The sequence below is a fragment of the Fundulus heteroclitus genome, chromosome 13 (genome assembly GCF_011125445.2).
Source record: "Fundulus heteroclitus isolate FHET01 chromosome 13, MU-UCD_Fhet_4.1, whole genome shotgun sequence".
Classification (NCBI taxonomy): Eukaryota; Metazoa; Chordata; class Actinopteri; order Cyprinodontiformes; family Fundulidae; genus Fundulus; species Fundulus heteroclitus.
In genome coordinates this window covers 15,557,734-15,575,426 of record NC_046373.1, presented here as the reverse complement: position 1 = coordinate 15,575,426, position 17,693 = coordinate 15,557,734, and the positions used below count along the sequence as shown (strand labels likewise).

The 17,693-nt window shown below is 40.1% G+C and overlaps 1 protein-coding gene across 4 annotated transcripts; it reads right to left on the bottom strand.

Moving 5' to 3' along the window:
- Positions 1–911: 911 nt before the first annotated feature.
- Positions 912–11,958, bottom strand: zgc:136493 (D-glycerate dehydrogenase). 4 transcript variants are annotated; one of them, XM_036145191.1, is made up of 7 exons: positions 11,746–11,958; positions 11,207–11,332; positions 3,981–4,359; positions 2,898–3,069; positions 2,634–2,812; positions 2,455–2,551; positions 912–1,463 (listed from the first exon to the last, which is right to left on the bottom strand). In XM_036145191.1, the coding sequence occupies exons 2-7, from the start codon at positions 11,321–11,323 to the stop codon at positions 1,307–1,309; spliced, it is 1,101 nt and encodes a 366-aa protein (XP_036001084.1). In that variant the 5' UTR covers positions 11,324–11,332; positions 11,746–11,958; the 3' UTR covers positions 912–1,306. The 4 variants fall into 4 exon arrangements, with proteins under 4 accessions (XP_036001084.1, XP_036001083.1, XP_036001086.1 ...); XM_036145190.1 differs by having other exon boundaries at positions 913–1,463; positions 3,981–4,362; positions 11,746–11,957; XM_036145193.1 differs by lacking the exon at positions 11,207–11,332 and having other exon boundaries at positions 913–1,463; positions 11,746–11,957.
- Positions 11,959–17,693: the final 5,735 nt, after the last annotated feature.

The following is a 17,693-nucleotide window of genomic DNA, read 5'->3' as shown; positions in this document are numbered from 1 at the left end:
TCCAGTAGATTATAAAATCTGATTTCTAATCTCAGCTGCAGATCAATGACTGAATTTTTTAATGTGGGTTATAGGCTAGACTTACACGCTACTTTTCAACAATCTTTATTGTCCCTCAATATTGTTGTCTTCTTTTGACACTGAAAAACGACCACATTGCTGACACTTCATTTCTGCTTCATTTAAAAACCCCACAATCCTGGCTGCAATGCAATTTTGTCATTGTCACATGGCCAAAAAAACCAACAACAATGCATGATCAACCCCTCCCCTACCCTTTCTGAAACACTGGCACAAAGGGCAACTAGATGGAAACAAACATTGGTTGTTAATATCGACCTAGTTTTACTTATGAGACCGATACCAATATGTTAAAAAAATGACTAACATTGGCGGATACCGATGTCAACACAGATATATTATGCATCTCCTAGTAACAACCTAATCCATCAGAGGGCAAAGCTGAAATAATAAATAAAAAAACAAAAAAACATAAAATGCATTATGCGTTACCCCTTTGATTTCTTCTGATTATGCCATTTTTAGCAACTGTATTTTTTTTTCTTTTGTTGTGGACTATTCCTCTTACTTGCTGCTAATACAACTGAATTTCCCCACTGGAGGACAATAAAGGATTATTCTATTTTTCCAAATAAATTCAGTCCATTCATTGAGATCCACTATTTGTATCACAAAAACCTAGAATTTTAATAAAGGTGTGTAGACTTTTGAGAGACACTGCTGTATCAGGAAGCTCTTCAAAGGCTCCAACATATATTATTATTATTATTATTATTATCATCATCATCATCATCATCATTCTTATCTATGAGAACATTTATAATTAAGGGCAAAAATACCTTAAAAAAAATAGCTTATATTCGAATGAATCCATTGACAAATAAAACACAATAGAAAAAAATGTTTTAATGATCATATTTATTGAACAAAATTTGGAACACCATATCAATAATTGTGCACTACACTTAAATCACATTGTAGGGGAAATGCTATACATTACAAAACTTCAATTAGGGTTTTATATATTATTTGACATTAAAGTTAATGACTAATAGCCAAAAAAAAAAAAATACAGTAGAATAATTGGGCCTGCTTTATGGCATATAAAAACTAATTTAGGTATAAAAGTAGTACACATCCCAGGTATCAACAGGGCTAAAACCAACAGGAAGTCGATGTGGTTGCAGCTCAAAAATGTCCAAGTATCGATGTCAAAGTATGAAAGTTGCAGGTAAAAAGAGGAAAAGAAATCAACACTTCCTTGATGTTGTCTTCAAAAAGAAAGTTATTTTGTTTTGACTTCGTTAGGAAGAGGCAAGCCTTTCACTGCTGCCAAAGCATTATCCACCATCAGCTGCACCATCTTCCTTATTGTCGCGAGAGTGCTGGTCCCAATGTGGGGCGTTATCAGCACGTTGGGGAGGCTGAGGAGCGGATGATCCCTGCACAAACCGAGCACATAGTGTCAATTTCTGCATTCTCTAACACAGGGGTGTCAAACATACGGCCCGCCGAACAATTTAGTCCTGCCCGCTGGCCAAATGCATTATCTATTTTTATTTATTTATTTATTTTTTTCCCAGTGTCCTGTCTGACAATGTGGCAATAAGAATTGTTGTCCTAAAGCCAAAAAGAGCTCATCAGATTTGACTTTCACAAGTGGAGCAGTACTGCTTTTGCCATAGTGCTCCGCTTGATTTATGAATGTGAATAGTTTTATTATGATTCATGCGGGGATTATCTCAAATGATATGGACACTACAATGGGAAAGTAGGAGAGGAAAGGAAGAACAAGAAGAAAAAAAAGAAAAGGTGAAAGAAAGAGGAGATAAAAGGAAGAGAATGATAAAACAATTATTGAAAAAAACATGTACTTCGTTTAATTGAAAATCAGCAGTTTCTATATTGGCCACGAGGGTCGCTGTGTTTTAATCAGCAGATGGTAGCACTGAGCTTCATATGTGGAAAATGATTTTAAATCATTTCTTAATTTTTATCTGTTTGATGTATTTTGTCATGCAGGACAGTGTTTTTAAGTTCCAAAAAATGTGAATAAATGTTTTTCAACATTGTTCAATCACTGTGATCAGTTCTTATGCATAATGCACCTAAGTAGACGTTTAACTAAGTAAAAGTTGTTGAAATTGCACATACTTTTCTTAAAAACGCTGAGGTTATTCATAATATATTGTGTAAAAGTGAAATTCATTTAATATAAAAATCAACAACAAGTCCACTTTTATTAGTTCTATTTAATCTTGCAATGAGTTTACTCGTGTGGCCCTCTTGAGATCAGATTAAGCTGTATGCGGCCCCTAAACCAAAATGAGTTTGACACCCCTGCTCTAACATGCATGTACACTTTGGTCCTTTGTAAGAAAGAACCAAGCTATTATGTGTAAACAAAATAAGAGGAAGTGTTTAAGAGGGTACCTGGGTAAAGGTTCAGGGTGAGTCACATCTAAGGCTGCAGCCCGGATCGTTCCCGACTTCAGAGCTTTGACTAGAGCGTCCTGATCCACAACCAGACCTGAAAACGTAAAACGAGTCAACCCGGTTGGAGAAACGAGCGCCCGCTGAATTCAAGTCCAGGAAAAAGGGTTCTGCCGTACCTCTGCTGACGTTTACGAGCGTTGCCGTGGGTTTCATGAGTGACAGCTCTCTGTGGCTGATAAGGCCGGTGGTGTCGGGGGTCAGGTTCACCACCAGCACAACAAAGTCGGATTCTTTCAGCAGGTCGTCCAGTTTCTCACAGTACCTCGCCCCGACTGCCTGCTCATCTTCAACACTCCTGGAAAGCAGAAAAAAAACAACAACAGATCTCTTGCCACGTGAATCATTTTTTCCGGGCGACATATTGCGGTCCAAAAGTTCACCTTCTGTTTCTGTTGTGGTAAAGGATCCTCATGCCGAAGCCTTTGCTTCTCTGAGCCACTTTGTACCCGATGTGTCCCATTCCAATGATGCCCAGAGTCGACCCTGTGACTTCAACTCCCATAAGGCTTTGTGGTAAATGGGTGGTCTTCGGATCCACTGATATCAGGTGACCTATAAGGACCAAAATCTTCAGCTTTGAATCAAGGAGGGATTGACAGACGCGTACAGCCGTGGTCAGACGTTTAAATTCCCTCACCATGGGGATAAATGTCTGTTTAATTAGGGGCTTTTCATTATTTTATAATTATCTTATTATGAACTGCTCTTTTTGAACTGTGGGTTGATGGAAAAGCTAACTTTAATAAAAAATAATAATTAGGCATACATATATTAAATTACAGTGGATTTTCTCTAATCAAGGTAAAAAAAATTACACATGCCCCCATTAATATTTAGATAAATGTTCATTAATAAATTTAAATTCAAATTCAATTTATTTATATAGCGCCAAATCATGAAACATGTCATCTCAAGGCACTTTACAAAATCAAGTTCAATCATATTATACAGATTGGGTCAGATTATACAGATTGGTCAAAAATGTCCTATATAAGGAAACCAGTTGATTGCATCAAAGTCCCGACAAGCAGCATTCACTCCTGAAGAAGCGTAGAGCTACAGGGAGAGTCGTCTGCATTGTACATGGCTTTGCAGCAATCCCTCATACTGAGCAAGCATGAAGCGACAGTGGGAAGAAAAACTCCCCATTAACGGGAAGGAAAAACCTCCGGCAGAACCGGGCTCAGTATGAACGGTCATCTGCCACGACCGACTGGGGTTACGGAAGACAGAGCAGAGACACAAGAGAGACAAAAAGCACAGAAGCACACATTGATCCAGTAATCTGTTCTACATTAGATGGTAGTAGCGGGTGAGCTACTAATAAGCCCGTGTTGAGTGGATCTAAGTAGCTGCCCTGAGGTGAGGCAATATGTATAGCAGGAGGTATATTACCAGTGAGAATATCTAAGTGGGGGAAGTGTTTAAAGTTATTTTTCAGTTTTATCCCAAGCTGCTCTCACCTTCTACGACGGTCCGCGCTGAAGCCAGAAGGAGAGCCATGGCCATGTCCGCCGTGGCATCGCTCACCACGCCGGGAGTGTTGGCCACCTTCACGCCGAGGCTGTTGATGTACGGCACGTCCAGGTGGTCGATGCCCACGCCGCCGTTGGCCACCACCTTCAGCGATGGCAGGCGGCTCAGCAGGGAAGGCTCGGCTGCAGGGCTGTAGTTCCACATGAGCACGGCCTGGATCTTAGGGCCATGCAGGACTGGATTTTGTAAAAACTCCCCGAGGCAGACGACGCGGAAGTGTTGTTTCACGATGTCGACGGCATCCTCATGAAAACCCTCGTCGCCCACCTCTGAGATCAGAGCCCATGGTTTCTCCTCTGCCATCGTCTGCTGGGATAAACAGGCATTAGGAAATATTCGGACCTCCACCACTGGTCTTTAAACAGTCCCTAAGCATGATGCTGTCGCCACCAATGCTTGACAACTGCTCCGAAGGCTGACATTTGCACAGACTGCTTCAGTCAGACCAGAGCGCCGTTCTCAGACGGAGGACTGCAAAAACAGAACTAAAAATAAGTACAATTTTTGTGAAATGAGTGTATTTGTCCTTGATTTGAGCAGGTAAATAAGACTATTTGCCAACGGAATAAGATTTTTCCACTTAAAATAGGAACAATTCATCTCCATAATCTTATATCAAGTGCAGGATGTCCAATTATCTTATTTTAGGGTTAAAGATACTCATTCCATTGGCAGATAATCTTATTTACTGGCTCAAATCAAGGACAAATAGACTAACTTTGAGGAACATTTTACTTGTTTTTAGATCTGTTTTTGCAGTGAATGATGTAGTTTTCTGGTAAATGCAAAAGAAAAAACTTTCCCCTCACGTGACGCCGAGTGACAAGCAGAGACATGAGCACTGATTTCTGAGGCCTAGATTTGAGATGGGATTTTTGTGGTTGAAATTTCCACATACAGCTAAATATCATATTTGGATTTTTATATTGCTTTTAAAGTGTTATCTTCTCCTATGAGTGGCCTTTTTGTTCAGGGGTTGATTCCTACATTTTGAACCAAAACTTGGTAACCGAATGTCCTGCAAACAGTATGATTGCAGGACATTCCCACATCGCTTTACTTGCATATAATTGGTTTAAGAGATGAAAATGCCACCTCCAGGCATCTGGAGGTTGCCGCTAAGGATCAACTAGACTTAGATTTGACACGATGCCACACGAGGAACAAACAAGTTGAGCAGCTGGTGGGAGTCCTGACCAGTTTCAACCTTTCACTCAGACCAGAGCTATGCCTGAAGGCAGAAAACATCATTTCCTGCAGCGAAGAAATGAAATGCTTTGAGGGGCCCATCCTGAAGCGCATTAAGGATGGCCTCCCACAGAACCTGGACCCTCATCAGTCTGACTACAAGGCAGCCGGGTTGGCAGAAGACACCAGCGTCATAACCTAGTTTATAAACAAACTGATTAACATCAGATTATCCCATTTGTATCTGGGGGAGGGGTTATTTTTATTCTGACCACCCGCAAGAAACAGGAAACTGTTGGTGGCTTTCTATCATAATATAGGCAGGAAAAACTTGGACTGGGCCGTAAAGACGGAACAAAAGACCATCGGCTGCCCCCCTACCCTTTCTGGAGGATATTACAGCAACTCATTGTCTGCACCTCCTCTACCTCATGCCCTGAGGTTAAACACCTTTCCCTCCCACGAAGGAGCTACGGGTTTAAAAAACAGGAGAATCGCATTTTCCCCTGGACCATCGGCCCTGCTGAGGGAAAATGATGAGGTCCTGGACCATAAAACCTTCAGTCATTTAAGTGCAGACACACACAACACACCCCCACCTACAACCTGGGCAATATGTGTGCAATGTAATAAAAAGACACAATAAAACAAAAACAAGGCCTAATTTGACCTTTTAATTGCTGTCTATAACTGCTGCTAAACACACCTACAAGTTCAACACCAACAGTAGTTTTGGGTCTTATTCCTTGTATGTTTTTTTTATTTTGACATATTTTTATTTAATTCATTATATTTTATATTATTTGCATTCTTTTCTGTTGCTGGGATTAAATACCTACCATAGTTTCACCACATGATGCCCATGTACAGTGACATCATCACTGTCATCATCTGGGGTTTTCCAAGGTATTTAAAAGCATAGTAAGTTCAGTGTGTGTAAACTTTAAAATTTCCCAATAATAATAATAATAATAATAATAATAATAATAATAATAAAATCTCTCATTATTCTGGTGCCTTGCAAATTCTAGTTATTTTAGCTGCCCCAGAAATACGAAATATGAAGTCTGAATTAATGCCAGTGTATAAAAGACAATCTGGTTTCTCCTGTAGATTGATGAGCAGTTTGCATCATAAGGACCAGAGCATGTTTGACAGAGACCAATTTGTGATACTTTTAAATAAATCTGAACGATAAGGCTATTGTGAAACACTAAAACTGAGGGCCGGACTACTCTCTGTCGCAATGAAGAGATATCCTGCATAAAAATCTGAATTCTTGTTCTTGAAAATGATGAAAAGCTGTTAGGTTTTTAATACATATGCAACTTCAGGGCTGTATGATTGCTGATCAACGCTGACCTCCTACCAGACCGCCTTGAGCTGAAACATGATCCCCAAAGAGAGATAAGATAGCAGGGCTAAAAGTTGTAAAGGCGACTCAGAACAAGTTTGTAACCTACGTGCCAGGACAGATCAGAGCTGCTTTAATGGTAAAAAAAAAGGTAAACTTCATAGACATCACAGCCTTTTAAGAAATAAGTTTATTATGTAACATGATGCAACCAACCAATATAATTATTAGTGCATATATAATCTGCAAGGAGAGCAAAAAAGTCTTTCATTGAAATATAGCCACTCTCTCTACCTGCACTGATTGAATTAATATAAGAGCTTATCGTTCTTCTTGTCAGATCTTAAAATAATAACTGGTGACATATAGTTTAGTGCATAGGAGATGATTAAATAACAAAAAAATGGGCACAGACTGTACTCACAAGTGACTCTTGTTCTGACTTCCTGTCTGCCCCTTCAACCAGGAAGAGCTACTCAAGAAGTTTTTAAAGGGCTTCAAAATAAGAGCTTTAAAACAAAAAGAGCAGTGTCTTGGATTGTTTTTAATAGTATAAATAATTCTTGTAACTTCTGCATGTGATATGACTCAAATGTAAATTTTATTGTCATTGTAGAATTGCACTGTATATAAGTTCATTGTAACAATGTTGTGAGTGAGAAATAACTGAAAAGAGAGATTCAATTTACTAATTTAAGGTTGAAAGCAGTACTTGTGGCAATAGCCCTGGTGTAAAAGCTGATTACTTGTGGTTTTATATGGTTTAAAGTGTTTTTTTTTAGTCTGTCTGAATACAGAAATTCAAAGAGTTGTTGGATTGATGTCTAATCCTAATGTATTCAGGAAAAAGAACACCCTACCCCCTAATAGCTAATCTTATCCTCTGGTTGCAATGAGACACGCTTCTTGTAGCTGTCTACCATCTACCTCTGACATCGGTCTGAGCAAAGTCTGCCCCTCTCTCCACTTTCGGCTGGGAAATGTTTGAAGAGCTTCTTGCATGAACAATCACTTACAAGTCACCCATCAGCTTTTAAATGACATCCAGATCTGGGCTTTTACTTGACCGTTCCAGGACTTTCACTTATTGTTGAATCGTTTACTTTGAGCTCGCCAGATCCTGCTTCAGTAAAGCCTCCCCATACATGACACTTCCAGCTCTATGCTTCATAGTTGGGATAAGGTTCAATGCTGGAATGCTGTATTAGTTGTTTTTTGTGGGGTTTTTTTTGGCTGAACATATCTTCTTGTGTTCAAATATTTAAATTGTAGACCCTTCCAGTCAAATATCTATCCTCGCCTTCCACAAGTCAACTTATGTAGTTGATTTCTCGGGTGTACAGAAATGCTCTTTACATCAACCTTATCTAGAACGTGCAGTACCCCCCGTTACTGACATTTTATGGAGTTTGGAGGCCTGGTGTAGCTTCTTGTTGTCTGCTTTTAGTATGAACATAGTTAGACAATCACATCTGGGTATGCTGGCAGCTATATTGAATGTTCATGGCTTTTCCACTATTTTCTATTTAGTGGAAAAGCTTTTCGAACTAAGAGGCCAAATGTCACTATTAATCAGAGGGCGCGGCAACCATAGGACTCTGACCAGGAGAAAGTGGTTCTGGGAAAACTTTTATTTAGGTGATTTACTAGACACATTAACCTGAGTTTACAATTAAAAAAAAACTAAGCTGCACAGAAGGCGGCAGAGCAGAAAGGAGGAGTGCACTTTGACTCAGACATTTGACTTATACTTTGACCCATCAGTACAGTCTTTGACAAAAAAGAACCCTGGTGGATTGTATAGCTTTCAGCAAACTGCAATTTATGTAACTTCATGTTTAGATCTTAGCAGATGACATTAATGTGTACAGTGACGTATGAAACAAGAAAGAGACCCGCAGTAACTCTGTTGGAGGTGCAGAGATCCTCAGCTGAAGTAGAGAATCTGCAGACTGGGCAAATATTAGGCATGCATCCCACAAAACTGGCCCTTTCATAGAGGGGCAAGAAAAAAAACCAAACAACGTTTGTTACAAAGCATACTGAGGACCAGCAAGCACGTGGAAAAAATGCCGCTCTGGTCAGACTAAAGCTAAACTTTGCAGCCTGTGTTTACATGATTAGTGCCAGAAACCTAATACTGGACATCATCCCTCCAATATTTCTCAGCAGCGGCAGGGAAGCAGATGGATGAGGCTACGTACAGGACAATGCTGGAAGAAAACCTTCTGAATGCTGTAAAACCTTTTGAATGCTACTTTCATAACCCCAGTTCTAGTAGCATGAATGAGTGTGACATTGGGAACGCCCTTAGTGAGCAAAGCCCCTTAAATATAGAGTTGGTGAGACAATTGGAAAACTGGGTTGGCTTTTCTGGTACAGCACTCGACTGGTTTAAATACTACTTGAAGGACGTGGACTATTTTGTGTCAATAGGTAACTTTACACCAGAGACAAAAAACACATGCGGGATTCCCCAAGGGTCCATCCTGTGCCCCCTCCTATTCAATATCTACATGCTCCCTCTAGCTCAGATCCTAAAAAACAACAACATCAGCTACCATGACTATGCAGACGACACACAGCTCTACATCACCATGTCACCAGGTGACTATGAACCTATTCAGGCACTGAGTAAAAGCTTAGAAGAAATCAGTGCATGGAAGTGCCAACATTTTCTTCGTGATCAGGGCTGCACAGTGGTGCAGTGGGTAGCACTGCTGCCATGCAGCAATCAGTCCTTCCCTTGTCCTGGGTCTTTGGGCATGGAGTTTCCATGTTCTTCTTGTGCATGCGTGGGTTCTCTCCTGGGACTCTGGCTTCCTCCCACAGTCCAAAAACATGACTGGTTAGGTTAATTGAGTGTGTGCAAGAATGGTTGTTTGCCCTGTTTGTCTCTGTGTTGCCCTGCGATTGACTGGCGACCTGTCCAGACCCCGCCTCTCGCCCATTGACAGCTGGAGATAGGCACCAGCACCCCTCGCGACCCCACAAGGGATAGATGTGTTAGAAAATGGATGGATGGAGGAGCGATCAAGATTTAGTGCATAGCTTCAGTCTCTTCAGCTAGTAACTACAGATCACACCCGAAATGTAGGAGTAGTGGTGGACTCAGACCTGAACCTCCAAAAACCTTCTATCACCTGAAGAACATTTCCAGGATTATAGGACTAATGTCTATTGACAGTAATTGATTACTGGACCGGTGTTTTCACAGGTCTGCCTAAAAAGTGGATCAGACAGCTGTAGTTCATCCAGAACGCTTTACTGCAATTGAAACCACAATTGCAGTAAAATGTGGTTCTGCAAAAAACTTTGTCAGAGGAGCTGAAATACAAATGCACAGAACGGCATATTTTTTATTTTGTATCCTTTAGTTATCAGGCTCCTCTCCTGTGGAACCAGCTCCCAGTTTTGGTCCTTGAGGCAGACACCCTGTCTACTTTTAAGAATAATCTTAAAACTTTCCTTTTTGACAAAGCTTATAGTTAGAGTGGCTCATGTTACCCTGAGCTATCTCTATAGTTATGCTGCTATAGGCTTAGGCTACTGGAGGACATCAGGGCCTATTATTCTCACTCTACTGATTTCTACTGTTCTCCAGTTTTGCATTGCTTGTCATTTCTGCTTTAACTTTCTGTTCTCTCTCTTTTTTCTTCATAGTAGGTACACCTGGTCTGGCGTTCTGTTAACTGTGACATCATCCAGAGAAGACGACTCACCCGCTATTACCATCTAATGTAGAACAGATTACTGGATCAATGTGTGCTTCTGTGCTTTTTTGTCTCTCTTGTTGTGTCTCTGTTCTGTCTTCTGTAACCCCAGTCGGTCGAGGCAGATGACCGTTCATACTGAGCCCGGTTCTGCTGGAGGTTTTTCCTTCCCGTTAATGGGGAGTTTTTCTTTCCACTGTCGCTTCATGCTTGCTCAGTATGAGGGATTGCTGCAAAGCCATGGACAATGCAGACGACTCTCCCTGTGGCTTCTTCAGGAGTGAATGCTGCTTGTCGGGACTTTGAAGCAATCAACTGCTTCCCTTATATAGGACATTTTTTTTTACCAATTTGTATAATATGATTGATTTTGACTTTGTAAAGTGCCTTGAGATGGCATGGTTCATGAATTGGCGCTATATAAATACAATTTAATTGAAATTGAATTGAATATACGTTTTTAAGGCTATGAATCATTTTCCTTCAACTATGCTCCTCTTTTTGTTCTTCTATCACAATAAGTAACAAAAATGTATGTTGTAGTTTTTGGTTGTAACGTGAGAAGATGCAAAAAAGTTCAAGAGGAATGAATACTTTTGCAAGAACACACTATATATAAAGAACACAGTCATTTATTTTTCATTGTCATAAGCAAAGAAAATGTTCTTATAGTGCAATCAGCAAAGATAATAGTGTTTATAGAGTGGGACATTCCTTAAAACTGTGTAATTAAAATAATTAAAATATTTTAAGATTTATGTCCTACCAATTAACTGTGTAAATATGACTAAAATCCTTAATGTCTCAACCTTTAATTATGATTCCAAAAACTGAAACCCTGAAAATATGACTGTGTTTAAGTGAGGCTTCATTAAAGGGCAAACCGAACGAGAAATACCTTTCTCTGTTGCAGCGTGTTCACAGATCTGTGCAACTTTGTCACTTTGAGAAGCTCGGGTGTTGCCGCTGCAGTCCAGAATTTTGTCACACACCGGACTTGGCGGATACATTGCATGCTAATTGGCTGATATGATAAATACATAAAAATTCAAAAGAAATTTACATTTGATTTAACGGTAAAACATAAGACAGACATAGCTGAACATGCAGTGCCTATTGTATAAAAAAAGATCCACAGATCACGTGTAGTAGAATAAACAACTCCTCTGGTGTGATATCTAGCCATATATGGTGTTCAAGGAGAAAATACATAATCACATGCACACGGTGACCAAAGTGCTGTACAAGTCCGTAAATTTAGGAGAAGAGAAACAAACAGAAGCAGCAAAAAATGAAAAAAAAAGAGTAAAAAACTGCTCATAAGCAAAAAGGGACTCGAAGTCATTCAAAGTATTTGATGTCTGACAGTCAGAAGAAGATCTTAACTGAAAAGATTAGAAAATATATCTGTTCATGAAGAGTCAGTGCTGCTCTCACCTGTTTGCACGGAGTTGTTCTCAGTTCTGCTGATTTGATCTGTGGAGAACAAACAGGCTTTATGTAAATGTGCTGAAATAAAATGTAACTTGGATTAGAGAATGTTTGAGTTGTATCTTTAACTGGGGGCCACAGAGTGAACTATCTCCCCCTTCTTAGAAAGAGGAGAGGAAGAACTCGGTGACCAAACAGACGAAGCTTCAGGCTGGTGGCTGGAGAACGGAGCAGCTGATCAAAGGTCATCCGCTAACTCACTGTTTAGAGAGACGGTGCATGAGACCAATCATATATGTACCCTCCTTTTAAGGTTGTTAGTTTTTCTGTGTTTTCTTCTAATTCAATTTCCTCAAGCTGAGAATCGACTAATTTGGGAGAAAGGTGGAGCAAGCCATTGCAAAGCAACTGGCTTTGGCAGAGTCAATGTGTTTTAAAGGCTTTTAATGTCAAAAACAGGCAGCAAAAGGAGAAAAACATGTATTCTAGTATGAGCATAAAGAAGAGAAGATAGAAGAAAATGTGAGACATCAGAGAAGAGGCATTAAAATAAAGTGATTGTAATTGTAACCACACGTTGCATATTCGCTACACAAAGAAACACATATTTAATATTTAGCTATTTCAGATAGAAAAAAAAACGCTTGTGTTGTTGAACATGCAATAACTAGAAGCAGATAAATGTTTAGGAGAAATCTGCAAAAATCCTCTTTAAAGCTGAGTGTGTCCAAGCTCCCACTAGGTGGCAATAAACCCCCTAGCTAGGGCTTTTTATTAATGAAACTGCTTCTGTAGAAAACCTGTGCGTTATATTTATGAAAGGGGCTTTATCAAAACTGAGACATAGAAAATAAAGTATAAAAATAAATCAAATGTAAAAAATAAAATAAAAAAGTAGAAAATAAATCAACATTGGGTGAGACTTCACGTTCCAAAATTAAAATTAGAAAATGAACATGAATTATTTTAATATTAATAACAGTAGTAATTATTATTTTTTCTGTTCTTTTCATGCATCTCAATCTAAGGCCCACCTTTATGCTCATAATACGTTGAACAAGCTCTATTTTGTTTGTTTTTACACACAAAATAATTAACTGAACATACAAGTGAGCCATAGAAAACACGTTTGACAACTGACCAGTTACCTTTTATGCTACTGCTGACTAAGGGTCATAATACGCTTTTTTTAACAGGTAAAACAGCCTTAAGATAAACCTTTTAATCAATTAAACTTGATAAATGTACATAAAATCTTGCCGATAAAAATGTATGGCAGCATTTTTTGGATAAAAGGTCAACACTATATAGAAATGAGATCATAAAAGCTTATCATGTATCCTAGATAAAAGGTTATTGGAAATCAGATTACAGCAAAACGACCTCTTGCTCTGTGTTTTATGACCCGCACTGGCCTCCGGGGCTGGAGTTTTCTTCATCTATTCTTTTACAAGACGTCGTATGTACTCATCGTGGGTGGTAAAACGATAGAGGAGTCCGTTTTGATGTGACTCGCTGAGTGTGCATGCGTGTGTTAGAGCATTAGGTAAGGCCATGTGTTGTGATCGATGGCTTACCTGCTTTTAACTGTTGCGTAATCGCTTCACCTTCCATCTCCTCTTCCCTCATCTCCATCTTTTCATCCTCCCATCCCACTCTCCTCCGCCTCTACCTCCCTCCACCTCGACTGCCCTCGAAGGCTATTTCAGCTCTTTAAGTATCTCCAGCGGCTCCTCGCCTCGAGATGTGCTGCCCCGTGACAAAGGCTGCATGCTTGAACTGGCCAGGCGTCGTTTAGGCCTTCATTAAGCCAATTCAGATCTCCAGCCAAGCCTCCATCTGCTGCTGCCTGCGACAGCAGGCGGTGTTTTAGCAAAGAGCTGACTCATCTAGTACATGCAACAATTATATCTCCGTTTCATTACACTGCAATTTGAATCCATGCAGCGATTTAACGAAGTAAGAATTGTTTTTGCCACATCTGGAAGGGGAAATAGAGTTTTTATTATTCCTAGTGAACCAGCTTTTTGCTGTCCATCCATAGAAACACTCCATTACTTATAATTTTGAGAATGCTGCTCATGTTTTAGAACTGAAAGTCACGTGTCTGCAGCTTTTTACCTGAGACGCCACAGTGTCCGTGGTACTGACTGTAAGAGTCCTTCAGTAAACTCTGTCAGACTGCTGATGTAAATCCATTGGCCCATCCTGACTCAGCTTAACTGCACCACAAAGCCTACCTAACGCACACCTTCAACAGATGAAAATAACAATGAAACAAATGCTTTATACACTGATGCTGTGGTGTGTTATCTGCTTAACTGAGCTTAATTTGTTCTCAGTTTCAGGACACAACACATTATTCTCTTCCTTAAAGTCTCTTTTTTTCCTATAGAGGATGCCTAAAGGTTTGCATTTAGGATAGTCTCTTTCTTATCCTATGTTTTCTCCAAAAGAAATATTTTACTGTCAGTTTTTTTGTTCTAACACGAAATAACTTTGTTAGAAAATTAAGTCCTGACGTTTTCAGTATCTTTAATTCAACAAGTTGGTTACGTGTATTAAGAATAATACAAAACGATGTTCATTTTGCAGTAAATCACCCCCATGCAAGTCATTTTCAAGGTGTTGTTATGCGTAAATGTTTAGTTTTTTTTGCTCCACGTAATATTTGAACCTGTTTCCTGAGAAAATATTCAGACCTTTTTATTTCTCAGAGAATAAATGTGAAAGAAATACGGAAAAGGATCGATACAAAGGTATCGATCAGGACAGGAGGGAGGTGTAAAATATGCTACAGGATTATCTGAGATGACACTTATTGTAGCATCAGACGGTAAAATTTAACTTAGCTGTCAGTTGTGACCTGAACATGTTTTCTACTGCTTTCACTGTTTTGTTTCATCAAGCTTCCCCTGCTTTCTGCTGTGAATAGCGAGACTAGGGTTTGTGCTTTCTGCGGGACTGTGCTGCATTTTATCCCCCAGAATATCCGACAATTAGTTATGTTTTAATTGGTTTGGGGGGGTTGGGCTTGCTCAGGGCACAATTCATGCAAGAACCATTCCTGAATTTTAAAAAAAATGTAGGACAGCAAGGGCACCAAAAATTATAGCCTTCTCTAACACCAATGACAAGATAAGAGTGAAACAGATCGAGGGAGGTGCTCTGAGGCCGACAGCAACCCTGAAGATGCTGCAAGAGCTTCAGGTTAGCACTGGATGTATTCTACCAACACAAGTTATGGGCTTAGAGCACTGATGCATCACTGAGGCTCACCAAAAATAGGACAGATTGCTTAAACAAAACAAACATCCCAGTGTCCTATGGGTGTTGGACTCTACTTTGACTTTCAGATGGTAGAGACTGAGTGGGTGTAAACATCACTCAAGGATGGCTCAATCCTCCCTGGCTGGATGCGATGATGCAATGGTGCGGTGGATATTTTCTTGGCACAACACTGGGAGCAACTGCGGATCAGTGGGTGGAGGAGTGGTCTTGCAATTGGAAGGTTGTGGTCCCAGATTCTTCTTGCCAGAACTGCGACCGACCGATCGATGTATGAATGTGTGTGTGCGTTAACGAGTGCAAATGGGTGAATGTGGCTATAGTGTAGAGTGAGCGGTCAGTATGACCATACAAGTTCAGTCCATTTAACTTTAGGCCCCATGGACACCAACCGAGCAGTGTTTGAATGTCTACCTGAGTGTTGTTGTCGACCATCCCTAACCTTTTATGTTCATAGTGTGCCCGTCTTCTGATTGGTGATTTCAGCAGGTTGGGATTGAATCATCTCAAACTGGTTTCTTGAACATAATAACGAGTAGTCAGTAAATGTGAATCCAACAGAGCACCTTTCGGATGTGGTGGACCAGCTATTGTGTCGATAGGAACCAAACCTGTAGCAGCAAGCTGTACCTAATAAAGTGGCCGTGAAATGCAATTGCTTCGGCTGAGTATTTGCTAGAAGGTAACGTCAGTAACTAATGCATCATGATGCAGCTTCATTTTACATTTTATTTGGAAGTCAGACAGTTGAATGATACCAAGCAGCTTTGAGTTCAAATTCAATGTTATCTTAAAACACCTTGATAGCTGGAACATTAAACTGCTTATCTCTACTTCTTATGATTTGCATCTCATTATACCGATGGTACACAACGTAATGCAAAGTGTCTGTTTGTGATCATGTTCCTTTAGTGTGTAGATCGAAAGGTAAAGAAATGTATTGCTATGGGGCTTGTATTGAAGTTAGCGCCACAAAAGTAAACAAATCCCCCTTGCTTTCAGAATTTGTTTCGCTTTGGTGTGACGCCATTCCCACGTTCAACCTCTGAGACTAATCAAACACAGAGTTGCTCGTGATTTTCAACGTGGCTAAGGTGCAGTGCTTCCCACCAAGGGCGTTCCCCTCAGTACGACCGCAACGCTCATACATGGAGCTTGAGAACTTAGCTCACCTCACATCTCTGCGCTCCTCTCCAGCATGGGTTGGCTCCGTCTGATTGGGTAACAGATTATCGTCGGGAGCAGTTTGTTGAGTCTTAACCGTCCAGCTCAGTCGCTTCTCCAATCTTTACATGCCACCCGGCCTCGCCTTTAAATCTGCTGTTACCTAATGATGGAGCCCGTGCAGAGCCATGGGATCTCCAGTTTAAAGATTGAGCTGTGACACACACCAGGCCTCACAGCTCCATGTGTGTGTGTGTGTGTGTGTGTGTGTATGCAGGAGTGTAGAGTTAGGGTTTACTCTTCACTGAACAGCCAATCAAATCAATGTTATGCAAACCTATTAGTCAGAGGTTGCAGCACTCAGGGACTTTCCCTCAGGGTCAAACTCACTGATGAGCTCTCACCTCTGTTAGGAGTGAATAGGAGGATTGTCTAGTTTGTTAAAGCTTCCTGAAAGAGAAATGGCACATGTGCAAGCTCCTCACACATATTTATTCCATTCAGAACAATGCTTTTTGTAAATTTTGGGAAGTATTGACTTGAATTTGCACCAAAATCAGGAGAGGGTTCACACCTGTCTCACTTTTTTACATTTAACAACTAAAGGCCTCAATGTATTTATGGCATGTTATGCATTTTATATGATAGGCCAACATAAAAAAGTGCATATTTGGTAACTTGGAAAAAAAAGCCATGTTTTCTTTAAAATATATGTACAAAATTCTAAAAGGTGTGGCAAACATATATAATCAGTCCCCTACCCTGGGTCAATACTTAGAGGAACTTCAGCAGTAATTGTAGCTGGAAGACTTTTGGGGTATCGCTCTTCCAGTGTGATTGTGTTGCCCATTCTTCAAAATGTCTGAGGTTCAATCAGATTGGATGAATACAGTCTGTGGACATCAATCATTCAGACTTGCTAGTGATTCTCAATAGAATTTAGGTCTGGGCTTTGTCAGGGCCATTCTGGGCAAAGTATAACGCTGCCACCATCGTGTTACATAGTGGGGATAATGTGTTCAGAGTGAAGAGTAATGTTAATTTTTTACTGCATGTAGGATTTTGCGTGTAGACCAGGAAGTTCAGTTTTGGTCTAATAACATTTGGGCAGTAGCACAAATGCGCTATTCAGTTTTGCAGTTTTTATTTGTAAAAACTGTTTAAAACCATGTTTTGGTTGTAGTGTTACAAACTGTATCAAAATTCAAATGGGTATAAAACCTTTTTAAATACTTTGAAAAGGCATCCATTGCCGCTTCCATAATATTGACTCTTGTTTCTTTTTTCACAAACAATTTGGTTATTGTCATTATTTTCACATTATGGAGAATTCAACATAGAATCTGGCAACACTTTAGAGAGAATGGCTACAACTCAGAACTCACACAGGCTGACATCTGTAAAATTCACCGGGGCTAGGATACTATGCTTTTTGCATGCATTGGATCAACTCTGCCTGTCTGTATGACCAGGATTTTGCTGACATGGGTCGAGGGAGGGGC

Coding starts and splice junctions, on each gene's coding strand:
- zgc:136493 (XM_036145190.1), bottom strand. CDS start 11,323: ATGCAATGTATCCGCCAAGTCCGGTGTGTGACAAAATTCTGGACTGCA. Junction 4,363..11,206: donor ACACGCTGCAACAGAGAAAG/GTATTTCTCGTT, acceptor TGTTTATCCCAG/CAGACGATGGCAGAGGAGAA. Junction 2,552..2,633: donor GCTCGTAAACGTCAGCAGAG/GTACGGCAGAAC, acceptor TTACGTTTTCAG/GTCTGGTTGTGGATCAGGAC.